Here is a 20,644-nt window from a genome sequence, read left to right as displayed (position 1 = left end):
CTCATGACTATTCCATGAGATAAGTAGTTTCCTCATTATCTAAATGAGGAAATAGAGGCCTGGAAATTAAATGACTTGCCCATGATCACATAGCTAATAAATGCTGGATTGGGGCCAAGGGATGAAGCAAGACTGTCAGTATACAAAGCCACTGGACTTGAGTCGAGATCTCTGTACACCAGTTAGAACCAGGTTTCTTGGCTAATCAGCAAGGGGCTAACCTTCCCACATTCCTTTCCTCTATTCCACTCCTGTCCAAGGATGTCATGCCTACTGTCCAGTGTAATGGGGGGGGGGGGAGGGGGGAAGGAAGGGGAGGGGAAATGGATGGAATAAACTCAGCTCTGGATGAATAAATTACCAGAGACTGATTTTCTTTCTGCCCATAAACACCAAGTCCAAATTCAGTTTTCACCAGCCCGTGGTTCCCTCTAGGGAGGGGGTTGGGCTCTTAAGGAACTGGAGCCAGGTGGCACTGGTCCAACAAATATTCTCTCAACAGTAGGGGAATCATGCCCCCAGAGAGTCTGGCTAACTTCAGTGAAGCAATTAACAGAGCAAAGTACTGCAACTAATGAAGAACTCTTCTTTTGACAGAATTCCTGATTGTTTATGAGAAGGATCTATCCACTTTTCACATTACCAAATTAACTTCAGTGGAGTATGAGAAAGACCTCAACATCTCAGACAAGTAAATGACTCAAAACTCCTTTTTCATGGCAGAAGGAATGAATGCCAACAAACCAATGTTAGTGACAAAATTTATATAATTGCATTATGCTATTAAGCCCCACTCAAAATCAGGGTAACTATGAAAGATTTCATTAACTTGTTATCAGCAGAGATTTTTCTTTAAACAATGTCTGCACTGACCACAGAGGTACACTGGGTATGTCCTACCCAGTCCTGTGAACAAGAGACACAGAAACAGTCCTGGTGGGGGTGGCACTCCCTCCCACCTTAGTTCTGGGCAGCTGCAGGTTGGGGGATATACTGACTTCTGTGGGAATCTAGGAGGAGCCTCCACTGTGCCAAACTCCCAACCCAAGCTGGAACAGAAACTGCCCTGAGGGCACCAAATTCAAACTCTGTCCCAGAGGCCAATTTACCCTGAGTAGACATAGGAAAGTCTGCAAGAACACCTGCTGTGGTGACTTTTTAGTCTCTAAGAGTCCACTGGATGGCATAAAATACTTCTGTGTTTTTGAAGGATAAGGAAAGAAAGAATTAGCAAAGCGTAGTTATACTTACTAATATCAGCTGAGTAATATTCCAGGAAAGATCCTGTAAAAGAACCACAACCTATAAAAAAGAAATGTAAAAAGGTGATGTTTACACAAATAGCGAGCTACTTAGGAAGCATTTTTTCTAAATCAAAATACCTGGTGTTTGAGTGTTTACTATTCCAAGACTAACCCAGACAGCCTTTGTCCAGCCTTAAATGAGAATGTTGTAATAGAAAACATTTATTATTTGGGGTCTGGGCTAGTGAAAGCAATATTTAGTATTTTTTCCAAGTGTAAGCCTCCCTAGAGGTGAACAGATAGAGCAAAGCTTGGATTCAAACATCCTCCTTGTGCAGACTTCAAGGAGAAACCAAGCCCTTTGTTTAAACCAGATTCTTCTCTTTTTTCAGATGGGAGCTTTATGTTATCAATGCACATCCCTGTTCATTTACCTTGTCATAATGCTCTGGAATATACCAGATAGTAAAATTCCAGTTACCTGGGAGATACTCTCCTGAGTATGTCCTCTAAGACTTTGGAAAACTAAGAACTGTTCACTTAAGAAAAACAACCTAGAGGGAGCATAAAGTTGAACTTCCCACCTTTAGGCAGCTTCAGCCAAGAGAAAGGAAGACCTATTTTGTTCTTAATAATTTTTAGAAAAAGGGATCCTAGGGGCAGCTGGGTAGCTCAGTGGAGTGAGAGTCAGGCCTAGAGACAGGAGGTCCTAGGTTCAAACCCGGCCTCAGCCACTTCCCAGCTGTGTGACCCTGGGCAGGTCACTTGACCCCCATTGCCCACCCTTACCACTCTTCCACCTATGAGACAATACACCGAAGTACAAGGGTTTAAAAAAAAAAAAAAAGGGATCCTACAATCTCCCACATCTTAAAGAGCCCTCAATTCTCAAAAGATTCTTCTTTTCTTTAAACTAAATGAATCTAAACATACCTCAGAGCTCATTTCCTTCTGTCCTACCCTTTGTGGAGTATTATTAACAAATTTTAAAGGCTTGGATACTCTTTAATGTTACTAATAGCACTGGTTTCCCCTGCTTACCAATTCGAACTCTGTAGTCAGAAATCAGTGTGATACACCAGTCAACAGCCTGACTGTAATCCTCCTTGGCTTTATCCTGTAATCAAAACCCATCAGTTTAGCATTAATAAAGTCCACAAGTGGCTGAGTATCTGAATAAAACACAATAAACATTTGGTATGTATGAAGTGAAAAATGGAAGGAAAGCTGGAAAAGCTTATTCAGCAAGTGGAGAGTTCCTTTCCAATTTCATCTTCCAACAGAGAAACACAGTCTTATGCCTTGTGAAGGCTGCTTCAGTAAACGATAGCTTTAGCAAGTCTTTAAGGAAAGAAGTCCTCTGCAAGGGCGAATTAACCCCCTCCCACACTCCTCCGGCAGCCCTGCTTGTCCCAACTTGGTAAAGGGCCCCAGCGCACCAAGATCAATTACCGGCCTGACCCAGCTGCTCCGTAAGCTTCCGTTTCCATCAACAACCTTCCTTTCACAATTCACCTAATTTCAGACAGCTTTCTTTTAAGGTTATATGCAATTAAAGCTCATCTTTCTGAGCAGCTGTTGCTAGATAAAAGCAGAGCTTGCAGCCTCAAGAAAAAGGGGTTAATCATTTAAGCTTTGGCACGTTAAGTAGCAGACACCAGAGCTGTACAGAGCAGAGCTGGGCTGCAGACAATTCACAAGGGCTGAAGAAAAGGGGCCCGTTACGGTATGGATTTCTAGAAGCATTTGCCACAGTCTGTTCCTACTGAAGCTCAATGCCTACTGAATTTAGTGTGGAGGAAGAATATTGTACTGTACGCTGCAGAACTATGACAAGGACACAGAGACCCAGAAGAATAAATGGATGGAACTTCGAAGAATCAGCCTTCACATTATGTATCTTAAACATTCAGGGTAAAACAGTGGTGAGTGAGTAAGCCACATCTTCAATAATAGTACTTACTTCCTGTTAATTTAACAAAGAAATACGCCAATATTAATGATGACATGAAACAACTATATCCTTAAACACCCCAACTTTCAAACTGTTGAATAATGTTTCTAAGCATAACCAGATGGCCAAATATTTGTGCCCATTTAATATCATAGTTGATTATACTGAAGACTTGGTTCAGCATACTCTACATTTTCTAGTGGGCCAAGACATTGTTTTATTCATAGTTTTAAGAGGATAAGCATTCAAATACAGACATAGAATATTGGTGTGTAGTGCTATCCTGGACAGCACTTCTTGTTTGGGCTGGAACAAGGATAATATTTCCAGAAGACAAAAAAAATCAAAAGAGAATGGTACAAAGTTAGATTAATGAAGATATACAAAGTAGAGCTGGTGAAGCTTAACAGCCAAGTGGAGTATTCTGAGAAAAAGGTTACATGTTAATGGATAATTGATTATAGCAAATTAAGCAGGTGCTTTCCATCATTTTGCTTAGACATAGCAAAGATTCCCCAAGAGAAGACAGTTTCCCATAGTCCTTCAGGATAGCAATCTTTAGTCTACCCATAGTCCTTTAAAAGTAAGGTCAAGTTCTCTAGAAGTACAACAAAGTAAGACAGGCCTAGAATCCTTATTCCACAATCAGAACTATTTTCTCTTAAAGAGCGATCAGGTGGAAGATAAAGGAACAAGGGGGATAAAAAGTAAAACTGTTACATCTGTGGGTGTGGAGATGTATTTTTAAGTAATATTATAATACTCGAGCTAAGAGCTAAGGTTTCTGTCAGTGTGGGTACGTTCCCTAGAAATATATCAAAGACCCTTCCCCACTTTAGTTAAACCCTTTAGGTTTCTCAAGTTTCACTGGCCAAAAAAAGTTTTAATTTGGGAGATTAACTTTCTGGTCCCAGACTTCTCTGCACTTAGCTGTAAAAGATAAAAAGTACAAAGGACTGCATCATTATCTCAGAAGTCACTTTTATATTATAAAAATGAACGGCTCCTTCTACGTACCTGTTAAAAAGTCCAGATTTTTAAAGAGATGAACTCCCTCCCTACAGCCAAATCTGGAGGGTCATTGGACACCCTCCTACACAGCTGTCTACTCTAAAGTATGTTTACTGATGGACAAGGATGGGAGTGGAGGGGAGAAGAAAGTCAACCATGAATGGAGCTCACTCAAACCAAGAAATCAATCAATTTTTAAGGCAAGAAGTACTAGAATTTGTATTAACTGAATTTGTATTAAGCACATGACATTTTATTGGCAGTGTGTGTAAATGGGTACAAACTCCTTTAAAAGAGATCTGGCAGTTAGGGTTGCAGTAGCAGAAGGAGGTTTTGACTGAAGTTACCAAATCTGAAAAGGGTCTGGAACGAAAATGCCTTCAACTAATAGACTGCGGACCACTGTGGGCTGACAGCCAGTTGTAAGGGAAAATAATATCTTAAGCCTGGCTAAGGAAAGACTGAGTGGTACAGTGGAAAAAATCATGAGTTCAGATACCTGGATTCTTCATCTTGCACATACATGGGACCTCATTTGGGTTTGTCTATTTTCTCTGAACCTATTCTATAAAATGAAGGGGCTAGATGAGTTTTGACTTGATCTAAAAGAATAAAGACCACCCCCTCTACCATGGAAGGATCTTTAAAAAATGCATTTTATTCTTTTTTTTAACAAGTACATGTAATAACAAATTTCCACACAAGTTTTCCAAGTTATATGACTGAACTTATCTTCCTCCCTCCTTTCCCTTCTCCCTTCTGGTACTGGCATGCAATTTGACCCAGAAGGATCTTGCCAACTTTCCCAATTCATCAGAGCCAGCCTTGGAGTCTCATATCTACTTCAGACACTTATTTTTTAGTCCATCTATGGAAAGACTGCTTTCTAGAGTTGCATCTTTCAGGTAATATGTTTATAAGGAATAGGAATTAAAAAAAATAAAATCTTTATCCCACCTACCATTAGCTCCTGCTTTTCTTCACAATCAAAGTGCTTTAATCTTCTAAGACCCACTGTAAACCTTGAGGAAACAAAGGCATGAGGGGGTCACAGGAGTGAATTGTCAGGCAAACTAGGTAAACAGCATGGTATTTTTCTCCCTCTATTAACATGACAGTCTGAGGTCTTTTTAAATAACATTCAGTGTATTTTGCCTAAGCTATTTTCTTTCTTTCTCTACTCCCCTACTGCCTTCCCCCCTACCTGGTGGTCTTAATTGAGATTGCCTTTGGAATAAGAACCCTGTTTCTTAGAGGTACAACCCAAAGTACCAGACAAATCACTATTAAAAGACAGAACCCTCTTAAAGGCAGCACCAGCTAGATCCAGGCCCCAAATACCAAATTCATGAAAATGTAGCCAACAGAATTATCTAGTCAATAAGGGAGCATAAAAATTTCACATTATTCACACTGAGGCTTTTTAAAAAATGTATTCACTTTCTTGATTTATCTCTTCCAGTAGAAAGAAAGCACTTCTGGTTTTAGTATTTACTGAACTGGCAATACAAAAGTCAGAACAAGAACAATTCTTCCAGAGATCTTTGTGGGACCGCGCTAAGTCTGAGAGGCTCTGGTTTTTCTGTCTTACAAAGTCATTGAAGCAAAACTTTTAAAGCCCCAATTGGTGCCCAAATTACTTCTAATAGCTTCCCTTTTTACTTTACTTTTCTTAGTTGTCTGGTTAAAATAACCACATTTTTAATAGTAATAATAATCAAAAGTAGCACTGATGTAGTCTAGCTTGCAAAGCAAATACTTTGCAGATAAAAATCTCATTTTCACCAAGGACTCACATTTATTTGGATGTCAAGTTTTACAAAGTTTTCTCTGATAAAGAGGTAAGCTACTATGATGGAAAGAGCATAAGACCTGAACTGAACTCCAGCTCTGATACTAGCTGGGTGCTCTTTGGCTCTTGTGATAAAAGGGTCTCACCAACCTTATATGTGAATCATTATTAGCAACATAATACGAAGTATCAGCAGCCCCACCATACAAATGAGGACAGTGGGCTCCAAGAGGTTAATGACTTGCCCAAGCAGAGTGGTCATACAACCTAGGGCTTCTGACTTCAAACTCAATGATCAGCTCCACTATATCACAAATAACCTTTCAAAATGTGTTGGCACTTTGGTTGGTTCTGAGTAGCTCAAAATGGTTTTTCATACCCAGGTGGGGTGCATTTGGCCATTGTAAAATTAGAAAAATTGGGCCATTTGCAGTCTTATCTTCAAATGACCAGATTTTTACACATAGGCCAAAACACATTCTTATTAGTCTAATCCCTGCAGCAACATGCACACAGAAAGCATTTAAGATCCCAAGATTTTTCAAAAGATGTCCCTTCAGGTGACAGCTTCCAAAAGCCATTATTATTTTTACCCTCTCTTTTTTGGATTCATATTTTCTTCAATGTATAATACACTTGCTTTCTTATCCTTCCGCATTACACTTTTTACCTGTAGAAGAATTCAAGAAAAAAAAAGATGCTTTTATTTTTAGAAAATTGCATCATGGAAAATTATATAAGTATATTATCCTACTGAATGTTATGGACAACCACATGATATAAAGAAGATATGATTCAAATCTGGCCTCAGACACTTCCCTGCTGTGTAACCCTGGGCCAGTCACTTCACCTCCATTGCCCACCCTTACCACTCTTCTGCCTTGGAACCAATACACAGTATTGATTCAAAGACAGAAGACAAAGAGTTTGAAAAAAAATTAAAAAAAAAAATAAAGAAAAGAAAATATGGCAAGATGCACGGTCTATAGTAAGAACATCATCATCCACATGTTCAGTAAAAAATACATTTGAGGGGGACAGCTAGCTAAATAGTTCAGTGGATTGAGAGCTGGGCTTAGAGACAGGAGGTTCTAGGTTCAAATCTGCCCTCAGACACTTCCTAGCTGTATGACCCTGGGCAAGTTACTTAATCCCCATTGCCCAGCCCTTACTGCTCTTTTGCCTTAGAACCAATACACAAAATTTATTCTAAGATGGAAGGTGAGTTTAAAAAGTTTAAAAAAAACAAAACATAAGGAATTTTTACATGTTTTTTAAAAAACAACACGTAATTAATTAATTTAATTAAAAGAGATATATAACCTAGTATAACTCCTAGGATTGGTCTCATGTCTGAGGAAATACAGCTCCTTCACCCCTAAAATATCTTCTTCAACTAGTTTGCCATCCTATCTGAAGTTCCCTAGTCTTCATTCTCTAGTCTTCATTCCCTCTGGCTAAGGTACTAAGGAGTGTTAAAATGTATAGTTAAGGGTAACATGTTAGTCATTAACATGTTTCCAATTCAATCAGATGGCCAGCCCTTTAGCAAAACTTTGGAGAATGAAATAGAATATATACTCAAGTTTTGGTTACAAGAGGAGGCTCAGGGGCAACTGAGTGGTTCAGTGGATAGAGAGCCAGGCCCAGAGATGGGAGGTCCTGGGTTCAAATTTAGCCTCAGACACTTTCCAACTGTGTAACCTTGGGCAAATCACTTAGCCCTAATTGCCTACTCCTTAGCTGATACTTACTTAGCATTAATTCTAAGACAGAAGGTAAGGATTTAAAAAGAAAAAAGGAAAAGAAGATGAAAGAAAAGAAGAAAAAAAAAGAGGAATCTTAAAAGACCTGAAACCTGCCCAGGAGCATAGGTCTCTTGGGTCTTCACATTGGGCATAAGCCAGAACTAGGTGCCTGGAATAATCCTTAGCAACTTCTAAGACCAATGAGAGGTCGGGTTTGTAGCAAGAGCAAGCGCTAACAATGGACAATTTGAGTTCTCCTAATATCCTCTACCTAATAAAAAAAAAACAACAGAGGAAGACCTCCAGAATCTCCACTGTGGAGGATTTGGGAACAAAAATTACAAAGGTTGAGGTTCGAATGAATTCAGATCAGTGGAGAATATGTTCACATAAAACAAAGTCACAATCTATCAAAGTCAATAGTTAATAAACATTAAACACCTACTATGGGCTAAGCACTGGAGAATACAAAGAAAAACAAAAGGTAGTCTCTACTCTCAGGAAACTCAGTCTGATGGGGGTAGGCAACATGCAAACAACCAAACACAAACAAGATACATACACAAGGTAAATTAGATAAATTGGAAAAAGGATCAAAGTAAGACGCCTCATAAGGGAAGGAAGAGTGCTGAAAAAAGGCTGGAAGAGAAGAGAGAGCCTAGTGACCAAAACAAACTTCACTTACTTGACAATTATCTTGACACCCTGAAACATTCCTGATTTCATGCCATATTAATCAGTCATAATCTTAATACTCTATCTTAATAGCTGTTTTAGGCTTCTTTCTCTATATTCCCTTAGTTCTTTTGGCCATAAGAAACAAAAGTCTCAAGAGAAGCATTTTTTCTTGGTACGTAACAGAGCTAAATTTCCTAGAGAGTAAATTTTTATTATTTGGAAGTATTAATCCAGTACTCTGTGAGTTCTTGCTTAATCAAGGCCCTGCTGTATTTTTTAAAAAACAAGGTAAGCAGCCTTCAGCATAGAGTCTTATGCTGTGAAAAAGTATCTTCTTGAACTGAGCAAGGCTAAACTAAATCTTTTGAGAAGACAAAAAACCAAGTGAAGGTGCTACAAACAGAGGTGACACAAGAGTAGAAGGGAACAAAATGGACAAATAAATGAAAGTATGCAAAGATGAGTGAACAGGGATCATTGATCAATGTGTTGTCTGGCACATTCTAGGAAAAGAGTAATATTTGAACAGGAAAATGTATCATAGCAAGTGTTTTATATCGCTCTGCCTAGAAGTAGCAAGAAGCTTAGTTCCTCAGAATCGAAATATTTTACCTACCCATGGCCTGCTGTAGTAATGTTGAACTATAGGAGTACAACAAAGTAGCAGGTCTAGAAATCCAGTTTCCACAATTATTTTTACTAGGGGGTTCCTTTAATATTTGAAAGAATAATTAACAAAAAGATCAGAGGAGGAAAATTTTAAGCTATACAAAATTTTAAAACTATTTGAAGACACAGCAAAAAAAACCACAAGCCCTAAAATGACTGAAAGTGGGAGGAAAAGAGGAAATAAATGAAAGAAGTTTTCAACCATACAGTAAAAGATATCAATTCTACATTTAATTCAAACTGGAATCAATGATGAATTAACTGAGGGGCACATTAACTCAACTCATGTCCTATAAAAGCTAACTGGGACCAACTGGGAGAAAATTCGGTTGAAATTATGCACTATTAAATAAGGTTCAATTTTGTTAAAGTTTTTCCAAGGCAAGCAAGATTCTTCTAGGCTTGCTTTAATCGATACAAACAAAGAATTTGGGATTAGATTCGGCCAGTTAAACGACTCCCTGCATTCCTATTTACAATTTGCTTATAAAATTATCAATAGATACCACAAAAGTAAACTTTTGTGCAAGCCACGTCAGGTTAGCAAAATTCTCAGAAGAATGAAGCCCAAATTAATTAAGTTTTATTATACTTTACATTCAAAGGATAGATATGGTTATTCTTACCACTGCTGGCCAATAGGGATATTTTTGATATTTACACCAGACTAACATTCCAGCTTCTATGGAACATGGTTCTGAAGCACAGAAAAATATACGTAAATGTGTCAGATGTTGGTCTAAAAGTATCAGACAAGTGCAAATGAACAATAGTATGACAAAAACATTTTTTTAACTGGAAGCTAAAGTGGTTAGTCGCATGGTACTCCTACATTTAAAATGAAGTACTTAAAACTATAATGTAAATGGAAAGAACAAAAAAATGAAATTGAACACTGTCTAGTAAAAAATGATCAAACAGGCTTCCCCCCCCCCAAGAGAGAAAGACATGCCCCTCCCTATTTTTGCAGAGGTGGGAGGGAGTCTATGGAGGTAAAGTATTATATATACTATCCAATTCAGGTGATGATGGATTTGGGCTAGTTTTGCTGAACTACTTCATTCTCCTCCCGTTCTTTCACTGGATGGAGAAGGAGAAGACGATATTTGGAAATAAAGGCGCTACATCAAAACAACTGATACTAATAAAAATTTTTAATCAAAAATTTAATTATTTAATCACTGTCAATAAATGAAGCCAAGGAACCACCAATGAATGAATGGTTAAAAGAATTTAGTTTTATTTGCTTCTTGTAATCAGTGAACTGGATTAAACCCTCAATTGGTGAATTCCCTTTTGGATTGATGGACTCGTCTTTCTGGGTGTCTTGATTTTTAGCCATTTTTCATCCCACTGAGAGATTTTTTCCCCCCGGGTGTAAGCTAGAGCTTAATGGACTTACAACATTACATATAAAGAACAAAATCCTAACAGTGAGGGCTGAATGAACTACAAATAGGGATGGTGGAATTTCTTCCTTGGAGAATTTTAGAGATAAAATTAGTAGTTATTAGATGAAAATCTAAAGTGCAACTCTGTATGAAATTTAGAAAACTACTAGACTGAGCTTTTAAGATTCTTTACAGTTCTAGGACACTGCTAAGCGAATAAGCTAACAAGTAATGGACACCTGTCTTTAGTTTTTTGACATCACCAAATCCACTTTAATGTTCCCAAACTCACTTTCAAGTGATCTAATTGTTTCTTACCATGGTATAAAAGTATACTCGGAAGTTCTTCATCTTCGTCCTCTTCATCAACCACAGTGTTGTTAATAGTACTAAACTCCAATGACTCTTCAGAGGACTGAAGTTCTACAAATGAAGTTAGATTCAGATTTCATTTTGCCATCCTAAAAACTGTATCTTGGAGATCAGTATTAAGAAAATGTTTACTGATCTATGACTGTTCATGAAAAAGGAAAGGCTCTTCACTTTATATTATAGTATTAGCAGCATGGCATTGTGGGAGTGTGCTGAATTGTGAGTCTGGAAAGGTGGGTTCAAATCCCTCTTCAAACTTTCCTAGGCAAGTGACCCCTTGAAAATGGCTTTACTCCCTCTGAGCTTCAGTTTCTTCATCTCTAAGACAGGATAATCACACTTACATTACTTATTTCATGTATTTTATAAAGACAGTGTTTTCTAAGTCTTACAATACTACAGAGAGCATAAGCTCTTATTCTCACATTCAAACAGGATGAATAATATTAAAAAGTCAACATACTACCCCTTTCTTGTACCCCTATCAAAAGGTACTAGCAACTACAAATGAAATTTGTCATTGCAAAGCATTTTCTAGATGTGATATTGACTCACCTGACTGCTAGTGAAAGATTTTGTTTTGTGTCGACAGGGTGGAATTTCACTGGTGTTGCTGCAGCCACACTATGCGAGGTAACTCTATGCTTATGACTCCTAGTTCTAGACCCCTGATGACAAACCTATCGATGACATGCGGCCACATACAAGGAAGTATGTTATTTAAACTATAAAGATCGCAAAATTACGGGTTTTTTCTCGAAGTGATACACCACCCGAGTTATGTTCATTTTTTTGGCCAATTTTGACACACCAAGCTCAAAAGGTGGCTGCCCATCACTGTTCTAGATTCATCTAGCACTAGCATTCTTCCTGAATGCCGGCTCCACACCATCAACCACCTAGTGGACATTTAAAATTGAATAGGTGTCTTAAACACATCCAAAATGGAACTCATATTTCCCCCTAAACCCATTTTTTCTCTTCCAAACTTTCTTACCACTATCAAGGCACCAACAACCTTTCAGTCACCCAAGTTCACAACTCGGGTTTTACCCTCAACTTTTTCCACTCGCTCATCCCACATATCCATCAGTTGCCAAATGCTGTCACTTCTACCTCCACATGTTTTTTCCCCTTCATTCATACAGTTCAGGCCATCACTACCTCTTTATTGGAAGAGGCTTCACAACCTAAAGTTTTTTCCCCAACCACATATCTCTCTCTCTCTCTCTCTCTCACACACACACACACACACACACACACACAAACGCACACACTCTTACACACTTTTTAAACTCCTCATAACCTGGTACCCTCCTACCTTTCAGGCTGTATTACACATTATTCACACATTCCATTTACAGCCAAGCTTGACTTCTTCCCATTCCTCATCTTCCATCTAAAGGCAACTAGGTCGTGAAGTGAAGTAGAGAGCTAGGCCTGGACTCCCAAAGACCTGAGTTAAAATCCCACCTCAGACACTTATTAGGTGTGTGATCCTGGGAAAGTCACTTAGCCTTTTGTCTGACTCAGCTTCCTCATCTGTAAAATGGGGATAATGATAGTACCACTTCCCAGGGTTGAAGAGAGGATCAAATGAGATTTTGTAAAGTGCCCGACACAAAGTAGGTGCTTAATGAATGCTTGTTCCCTCCTTGCCCATGTCCCTGTGTAGATTTCATTCCCTTCTTCTTTATCTCTGTCTCTTAGAGTCTCAGATTTTCCACACGGTGATCCTGACCCTGTCCAGAGTAACCCTGTACGTGATGTGTACGGAACCTTAAAAACACACCGTCACTACTGTCAGAATGTAAGTTTCTTAAGGACGGGATCTTGCCTTCTCTGTGTCGTAGAACAGGTACTTCCTTACTGATTATGGGGGAAACTCCCATTTTAGAAAATCCCTTTACAACGTGTAGTCTTAAGAGAATTGTCCACGATTCCATAGCCAGCACATTAGAGGCCAACTCGCAATCCAACAAGCCAAATGACATCTCTCAAGGAAAGTGCTAGGAGTCATTTCCCTAGTCACTTAATAAGTAAACATTTATTCAGCAGCAGCTATGTGCCAGGAACCGTGCTAAGAACTGAATCCACAAAGACAGAAGAGAAACAGCCTCTACTCTCAGAGTCAACATTCTCACAGGGGAGACAACATGTACACCTGCACAAATCTACATCGTGAGTGTCTACCCCACCACACAAACTCCAGAGGGACAAACTGAACACAAGGAAATCTGGGGAGGAGCATACTAGTGGTTGGGGAAGTGAGGAGTCAGAATGGAGGTAGCAGTTGAGCCAAGTTCTGAAGGAAACCAACGCAGGATGTGGAAGTGAGAAAGAATGGGATTCTAGGCAGAGGGGACAGCACAGAGGAGCATCACATTGGGTCAGGAACAGCAAGGAGGCTGAACCAGCACTAACAGCAGCCTTGGGGGAATAATGGGTTATGCAGAATGGAGAAGTCAGAAAGGACCAGGTTATGAAATCAATATGCATTCATTAAATACCAACTATGGGTCAATACTTAAATGCCAAAGAGTGTAGATTTGATCCCAGAGCCAAGAAAACCAGGGTTCAATTCTACCTCTGACCCATCTGGGTTATGTGACCCTGGGCAAGTCACTTAACTTTTCAGTAACCTAAGCAACCCTCTAAGACTATAAGTTGCATAGAAGGTGCTGACCCTGCATTGATGGAAGGAACTTTCTCACCTAGGAGTTGTTCCCTATAACAGTGAAATCAAAAGGAATCCAGGAGGGAGGTGACAAGGGCTTTAATTAGGGTTGTGGTTACATGATTAGAAAAAGGGGTCTATGAGATGCTGTAAAGAAAGAAATGACAAGATTGTGAGGGTGAGGGAGAATGAGGAGTTAAGGATAGCACTGAGGTTGTGAACTTAAGTCATTTCAAGGAGGCTGATGCCCTCACCAGTAATAGGGAAGAGGAGTGGTGGATTCCAGGAAAAGATAATGGGTTCTCTTTTAGAAACAAGTTATCTACAAGGCATCCAGTTCAAAATATCTAAAGGTCAACTGGGGAAACTGAGGCTCGGCATTCTTAAATGACTTCACTATGGTCATGGGCTAATGTCTGTGGTGGAACTTGACCTTCCTAAGTCCAGCATGTTCTATTCATAATAAAGCAGGACATAAATCAAGTCATAACTAGTCTAGACACACCTTCCACAATTGTCTTCACCAGTATTTCACATTTATACATGCTAACTAAAGGCCTACCTTACCATGCCATAGACCCGAATTATACATATGACTCCCAGTTCTAGATAAATCCAACCCTAGTGTTTTTCCTGAGCGCCGCTGTCAGCTGATTCTTAAGAGGCAAATCTAGCTCAATGTGGGAACCCAATTTAGACTTTTGGAGAGATGTTCAGCATTTATTTTAGACTCTTAGTCATGGTCTTATCAGTAGCAGCCCCATTCATAACATAAAAGCTATTATATGAACTGCTTCGCCTAATTTTTCTGGGAACATGAAACAGAAAAAAATCTTGAGATTTAAAAAACTTTGTAGTTCAACGCCCACAAGTTCAAAGCCACTGGCCACTCTAATTCTTCTCTTCTCAAAGTAGGGAAATTTGGCTCCTAAACTCTAATCAATTATCTGCTCCCTTTAACACATGACCCTAAGGCTCGTTACTTTTGATGGAATTACAGACATCAGTTCAGAAGGGACCTCAAGGATCAGCAAGTCCAAACACCTTATTTTACTGATGAAGAAACTGAAGCCCCAGGAGGTGACAGGTAAGGGTCAGAGGCAGTATTTGTACCCAAGTCTCCTGGCTCAAGAGTCAGGGCTTGTTCTACTCTACTGTGCTACATCTCATTTCCCACTGTTCTTTCCTCTGGGGAGGCCAAGAAAATCCTCCCCAGATGTGAGAAACAGATTTTTTTGAGAAGCTACACTGCCCAAAATGATGTCGAAATCATCTGACAATTTTCATCCTAGATAATCATAAAAGAGAGGTGAGGGAATTTCTGGAGAGGAAAAGATATCCCCCTTTCCAAGATGGTGCTAGATTATTTGTTTCTTATCGTTGATTCAGTCACTCCCTAATTCTGTTGGCTGCTAGTCACAAATCTCATGGGTGCTTCTGATAATTTCACATACTAGATCTTCTCTCAGGTCTATTTATTGTATTCAGATATGCCCAACCCACATGGCCCAACTGTTCTCAAGTGTCTATAAAGACATTAAAATTTTTAGAATATGAATTTTGGATCTCCAGAAATGCACTGCTATGCTACAAATCTAAGTCTCCTAAGTTTATTTCACCTAAAGCCATATTTCCCAAGAATCAATGCATGAACTTTAAATAGTATGTGTCTGTAATGATTTATGTGAGAAAATAACTTTGGTCAGGGTGTGATTTACCTACTTAATATCTCTGGTACTCTTTGCTGTAGTGAAAATAGCATGACTCTGGAATCAGAGGTTTGGGGTTCAAATTCCACCTATAATGCTTACAAACTGTGTGACATTGGGCAAGTCACAACTTCCCTGGCTTAATTTTCTTCCTGTATAATATGAGAGATGTGCTAGAAGACCTATGAGGTCCATTCCAGCTCTAATACACGAAGTTCCAAAAGGCTTGCCTAAAAAGCAATATGCAACCAGAGGGTTATGCTACTGTGACTCTCTTTGGAAAATGGCAAAATGAATGAAAACAGAAGATGCCCCTCCAATTTGTAAGTGTATTACCTAGGTCAGAGATGTCAAACACAAGGCTCTGAGAGCTGCCCCAACCAGATTAAAATGTAACTGGGAAATATCTAATAAAATAAATAAAAATACAATAAAACATCGAAAACATTACATTTTAAAATTAAGCCAATATGCAGCCTGCAGGGATTCTTCTGTATGGATTAATGGCTCCCATTTCTATTGAACTTGACACCAGTGATCTAGAGCAACACCTCTTAAATGCCAGTAAATGGCAAATGTTTCCCAGTCTATAAAATATTGTAAAAAAAAATTCTACTTTTCAAAATCTACACACTTAAAAACTTGCCTCCTAATACTCTGATCAGCTCTTCCCTGAGCAACCATATAAGAAGTACAAATGGATCATAGGAAGGACCTTCAGGATCTCCTAGTCAAAAACCCCCTATTTTTAAAAAAGGAGAAAATGGAGGCCCAGAGGGGTTAAATGGTTTACCCAAACTTACAGAGAGTGAATGGGAGAGCAAAGACTTAAATTCAAATCCTATGACTCCAAATTCCCCTCTCTGCCTCTACTATATCATGTTTCCTCATTATGTTGGAGAACAGCCCAGAATAGAAAATGTAGATATCGTTACAGGTCTACAGTATAGTCTGGGTTGAAAAACATTGGTTCAAAAGAGAAGAGCTAGAAAGCAGCATAATCAGAAATCACCTAGTCTGACCCTTTCATTTTACAGATGAGGAAAATGAGGCCCATTTTTGTCTATAAATAGTTCAACAAAGATAGACTATTAAATAGTATTCCCCCCACTCCACCCTCCAGAAGCCCTTAACAATACAGTCAGGTGTTATCACTGTTATCCCTAGCTTCAAGATGAGGACGCTTACTTAAACCAAGACAGCCACAGCATCACAGAACCCAATCCACACCTGAAACTACTATTCAAAAATGATCACCTTTTAAGAAGTGGGTAAATCACACCTCAGGTCCCTGTTATGCTTAGCCGAATTAAAAAAAAAAGTCACGTTCACTAATGGTAAGGGAAAGAAACAATTCTAAATATGATAAATGCTACATAATGACTATTAAGTATAACATCTAATCACAAAGCATGCAATCAATAAATCTTGGATTTCCCCCTTCTTCCCTTTTAAATCACATCAAGGTACTTCCCCCAAAAGAGTATTGGGAAAATATTGTATTTCAAAGTAGAAGCAACATATCCCATTAACTAAGGACATCATAATAAAGAGTAAAAGAATAAAAATAAACACTGGGCCACTTTTAATGGCTAAAATTAATGGTGCAAATTTCTAAAATGAATGGGGATTAGATATAACAGTTTCTGGTGCCCACCCACCTTGCCCCACAGGTACAGATCTACCGAAAGAAATTATGAACTATTTGCAATCACATTTTTAAGTCAAACTTCCCCAGTCATAAACTTTTTACCTTCTTCGTCTTCCTTAAAATCTGGAAGCTTAAGGATTCTTGTTTTAGGTGCAACATAGCCTGGGTAATCCAAGCTGCAATTAGAGACACCCAGGGGAGTGTGAGATCCACTGTTGCACAGACCTGTCCCTTCTGGCTCCACACAACGGCATTCAAAAACTGCTGATTGTTTAATGCCATCTAAAACTTTGCAGTACTTCTGTGAAGGCATTTTCTCATGTTCATTTCCACACTCCGATTCCACAAAAGAACAATTAGTAGAAAAGTCCAATGCTTTTTGGACAGGATTCCTTGCTTTTTCTTCCAAAGCTATCAATAGGACTGAATTACTAGTTGACAAAACCGGACTGATTTCTCCAATTTCAGGACTTCTATCACCATCTTTTTTGGCTTCACAAAGTGATGAATTACTATTTGAGGTCCTTGGCTTCTTCCTGCCTTTTTCCCCAGTCTCCTTTACTTTGAGTTTCTTCGTAAGGTTGAATTGTGAGTTTTGTGATGAATCATCTTTCTTTTGTTTCCGGTTATTCCAAGTTTTGGATTGTGACTTCAAAATCTCACAATTTTTAGGCTGTGGCTTTTGAGTGTCGAAAATATTTCTAATTGGAGATGCCAAAGGCTCTGTTTTGTTGCCATGAATTCTATTAGACCTTTTTAGACCCTTTTTGCATTTATTTTCTTCAGTGGGAGAACTGGACAGTCTCTGTGGTACATTTTCTTTCTTAAAGGGCCCAGAGCCTCCTATTACTTCTTCACAGACAAAAGGTGACGAGTCAGATTCAGAGACAGCATGTTCAGGTCTCTTCTGTTTTACTTTGTGAAGTTGGGGAGTAGTTAGTCTTTTGCCCAAAGAATTTATTTGACTGGCATCTGCTTTCTGATCCAAAATATCCATCGCAGCTTTAAGTGATCGTCTGTAAATTAGTTCTTCCGTAACGGGAGTATTTATTGCAACTTGGGTAACTAAAAAATATAAGATAATCAACATTGTTAAATTTTTACTGTAAACATTCAGCACATTCCTATGATGTCCATCATGTAGCGATGGTTAAAACTGCTGATTTTAACTACAGGCTGAATGTAATAAAAAAAAATTAAAAGCACAAATGTTTAGAGATGACATATCCAAACCTTATTTTTAAATAAAGAAATTACCAATCTGGTTTAGATAAAAATAGAAATTTCTTCAAAGTACAACTGATAACCACAAAATGTGTTCAAATACTTATTGCCAACTGAATAGAAATTATGCTGATGATTTATTTTCACTATTTGGGCAAACTGATAAAAAGATTTGGGAATGGGTAATATTTTGTCCTTTCCAAGACTATTTAAACACATTAAAAAAAAAGAGAATCAGAATCTTAAGAATAGGAAGTAGTCTTATAGGTCATCTAGACTGTCCTTTCATCGAATGTCAGTTTTGTTATGTTTTTTTAAAACACAGACATTATACTATTTATACTAACAAAATGATTCAAATATGAATCAGAAACATTTCCCCCTAGTTATAATATTTAATTGTCCAGAAATACAAGTTACCAATAATATGCTGGGCATGACAGTCCTGCAGAGATGATACTCTGGGGCTAATGACAGACATAAGTATCTATTATATAGAAGTATATCTTGCTCCATGTCATAGAAAAATATGTAAACAGAATCTTAGTAGACAACTCCATTTTCTAGGTGGTTTCCTTTTTAAAGAAGCCCAATGCTCAATATTCTAGCAAAACAAAGCATCCTTTACAAAACGAATAATCATCCCTTACTTGTCTGTGTGTAAATTCTGATTTCATACCTGCATTTGCTTAAAGCAGGATACATCTGTGTAAGCATGTTGCTATTGTATACGTTCCCATGCAGTGCATATGACCTTCTACCCCATGAGACTGTTAGAGCCTCATGGGGGTGGGGGAGGGGAGCACTTTGTTTTCTTTTTAACTACCCCCAGTGTCTAATACTACATTCTGCAAATAGTTTATAAACAATGCTGGTGACTAACCAATTATATACCATATGCTGCTGCCTTTGCCATATATTCCAACCCATTTTTTATTGCACTATGATCCATAAATATAGCTTAAAATTTCTTGCCCAAATTAACCCACAGGATTTGTGACCATGAATCACATGATCAATTTTTACAAATGTCCCATGAGTATTTTGTAAAACATGTATTTCCTTTCTTTTATGTCCAGTTCATTATCCTGTATCCATAAAATCCAGTTTCAGTACTAAAAACCTGGAGTCTAACTTCTTTCTTTTGTCTGATTTACAGTTAAGTGGTATGTTGAAATCTCCCACTATTATTTTCTATCTTTGTAAATTAGGAAGTTTTTCCTTAATAAATTCAGAAACTATGCTGTTAACATTTATATGCTCCCATTATGTATGTTATCTTAACAAGGCTATATCTTTTACCTAAGAATTTTTTGGGGGGAAATACTTAAAAAAACACTGGCATATTCTCCAGCCTGAAGGGCAGTGGCCAGGAGAGATTCAGCCCACAGCAGCTGCCCTAGATTTCTGTAGACTGAACAGAGAAGAGGAAGACTAGCTTTTCTTCACGAAAGGAAAGCCGTGCACATAGAACAAGACAACCATGTGTGCCCCCCACACACTGAGATCTCTGAGGTTGATTACTGGGCACACTAACAACCTTCCTTAGAGCAGAGTTGAAGCTGGGCTCCAGGAAAAAGCATGGGAAGGAAGGGGTGGGCAGGGACCCTTGGCTCTTCTCCTTTGAGTTCAGGAAAAGCAAGACTGTGAATAATTTGTTTTAAGCACCAAATTTTTACAGTTCTTCCAAACAGGAATCTCTTATTTCATTAAAATTACATGTCAACATAACATAGCCTCTTACTAAATTCTGATGCGATCTCTTCTATCTGAGACTTCTCTAGAATCTTGATTTCTGTCTTCTTCACTTTAATTCTGCCGAGACAAGAAGTCATGTTACCCACTATCACCATGAGAACATTTTCAAATAATAATGGGGGGGAGGGGAATGAGAGGAAATGAAAACATATGTTCTTCCTTAAATCAAAATTCACAACCCCCTCTAAAATTAAATGCCAGAAGCTAGCAATAATGAGATATAAAGACCTTTACTCCTGGTCTACCTTTTAACAAAGGAAAAGCTCTCCTTACTTCAGAGCCAAATAAATTCTAATTGGTTTATCTGAGGTAAATCTTACTTATAATTTCTTTATAGAGAATTTCTGTGATATGTTCACCTTTTCTGAAAAGGATGCTAACAAAGAAATCATCTGTTTATTGCCTAGCTGGAGCTACAAGGAAAGGTTTGGGGCTTCCTCCTTTTAAACTAAAATACAGGTATATCCCACTCAATGTTATTAATTGGTTTGAGATGAAGGGCAGGACTTTAAGTGAAATGTTTCGGCAACTAAGTGTTCCATAAGAATAAAGTTATAAATGGGAAATTGACTAGGGCTTATCAGGGCTGTGCCACTTGAAGCAGAATCATGGACACTCACCGGCTGATGTCTACCTAGCAGGGACCTTATAATTCATTTATAGATGCGGGAGGAAATTAAGTCCCAGAGAGGTTAACAGTCATACCCAAAATCACTCAGGTAGCAGGAGACAGAACTAGGATTTGAACTGAGGTTCTCTGGCTCCA

At 38.5% G+C, this 20,644-nt stretch overlaps 1 protein-coding gene across 1 annotated transcript in view; it reads right to left on the bottom strand.

Annotated features, from left to right (window-relative positions):
- The window catches only part of PWWP3A (PWWP domain containing 3A, DNA repair factor), a 31,954-nt gene that overhangs the window by 8,067 nt on the left and 3,243 nt on the right, over positions 1-20,644 (bottom strand). Inside the window, exons 4-11 of the mRNA XM_044658602.1 lie at positions 19,865-19,935; positions 16,999-17,961; positions 10,806-10,910; positions 9,723-9,793; positions 6,595-6,671; positions 5,171-5,231; positions 2,286-2,361; positions 1,252-1,302 (exon numbers count right to left, since the gene is read on the bottom strand). Of these exons, the coding sequence (XP_044514537.1) occupies positions 1,252-1,302; positions 2,286-2,361; positions 5,171-5,231; positions 6,595-6,671; positions 9,723-9,793; positions 10,806-10,910; positions 16,999-17,961; positions 19,865-19,935 (1,475 nt within the window). The remainder of the gene's footprint in view (positions 1-1,251; positions 1,303-2,285; positions 2,362-5,170; positions 5,232-6,594; positions 6,672-9,722; positions 9,794-10,805; positions 10,911-16,998; positions 17,962-19,864; positions 19,936-20,644) is intronic.

This window comes from Gracilinanus agilis, chromosome 1 (genome assembly GCF_016433145.1).
Source record: "Gracilinanus agilis isolate LMUSP501 chromosome 1, AgileGrace, whole genome shotgun sequence".
NCBI lineage: Eukaryota > Metazoa > Chordata > Mammalia > Didelphimorphia > Didelphidae > Gracilinanus > Gracilinanus agilis.
Note: the sequence above shows the minus strand (reverse complement) of the source record. Positions and strands in the feature narration are given on the sequence as shown.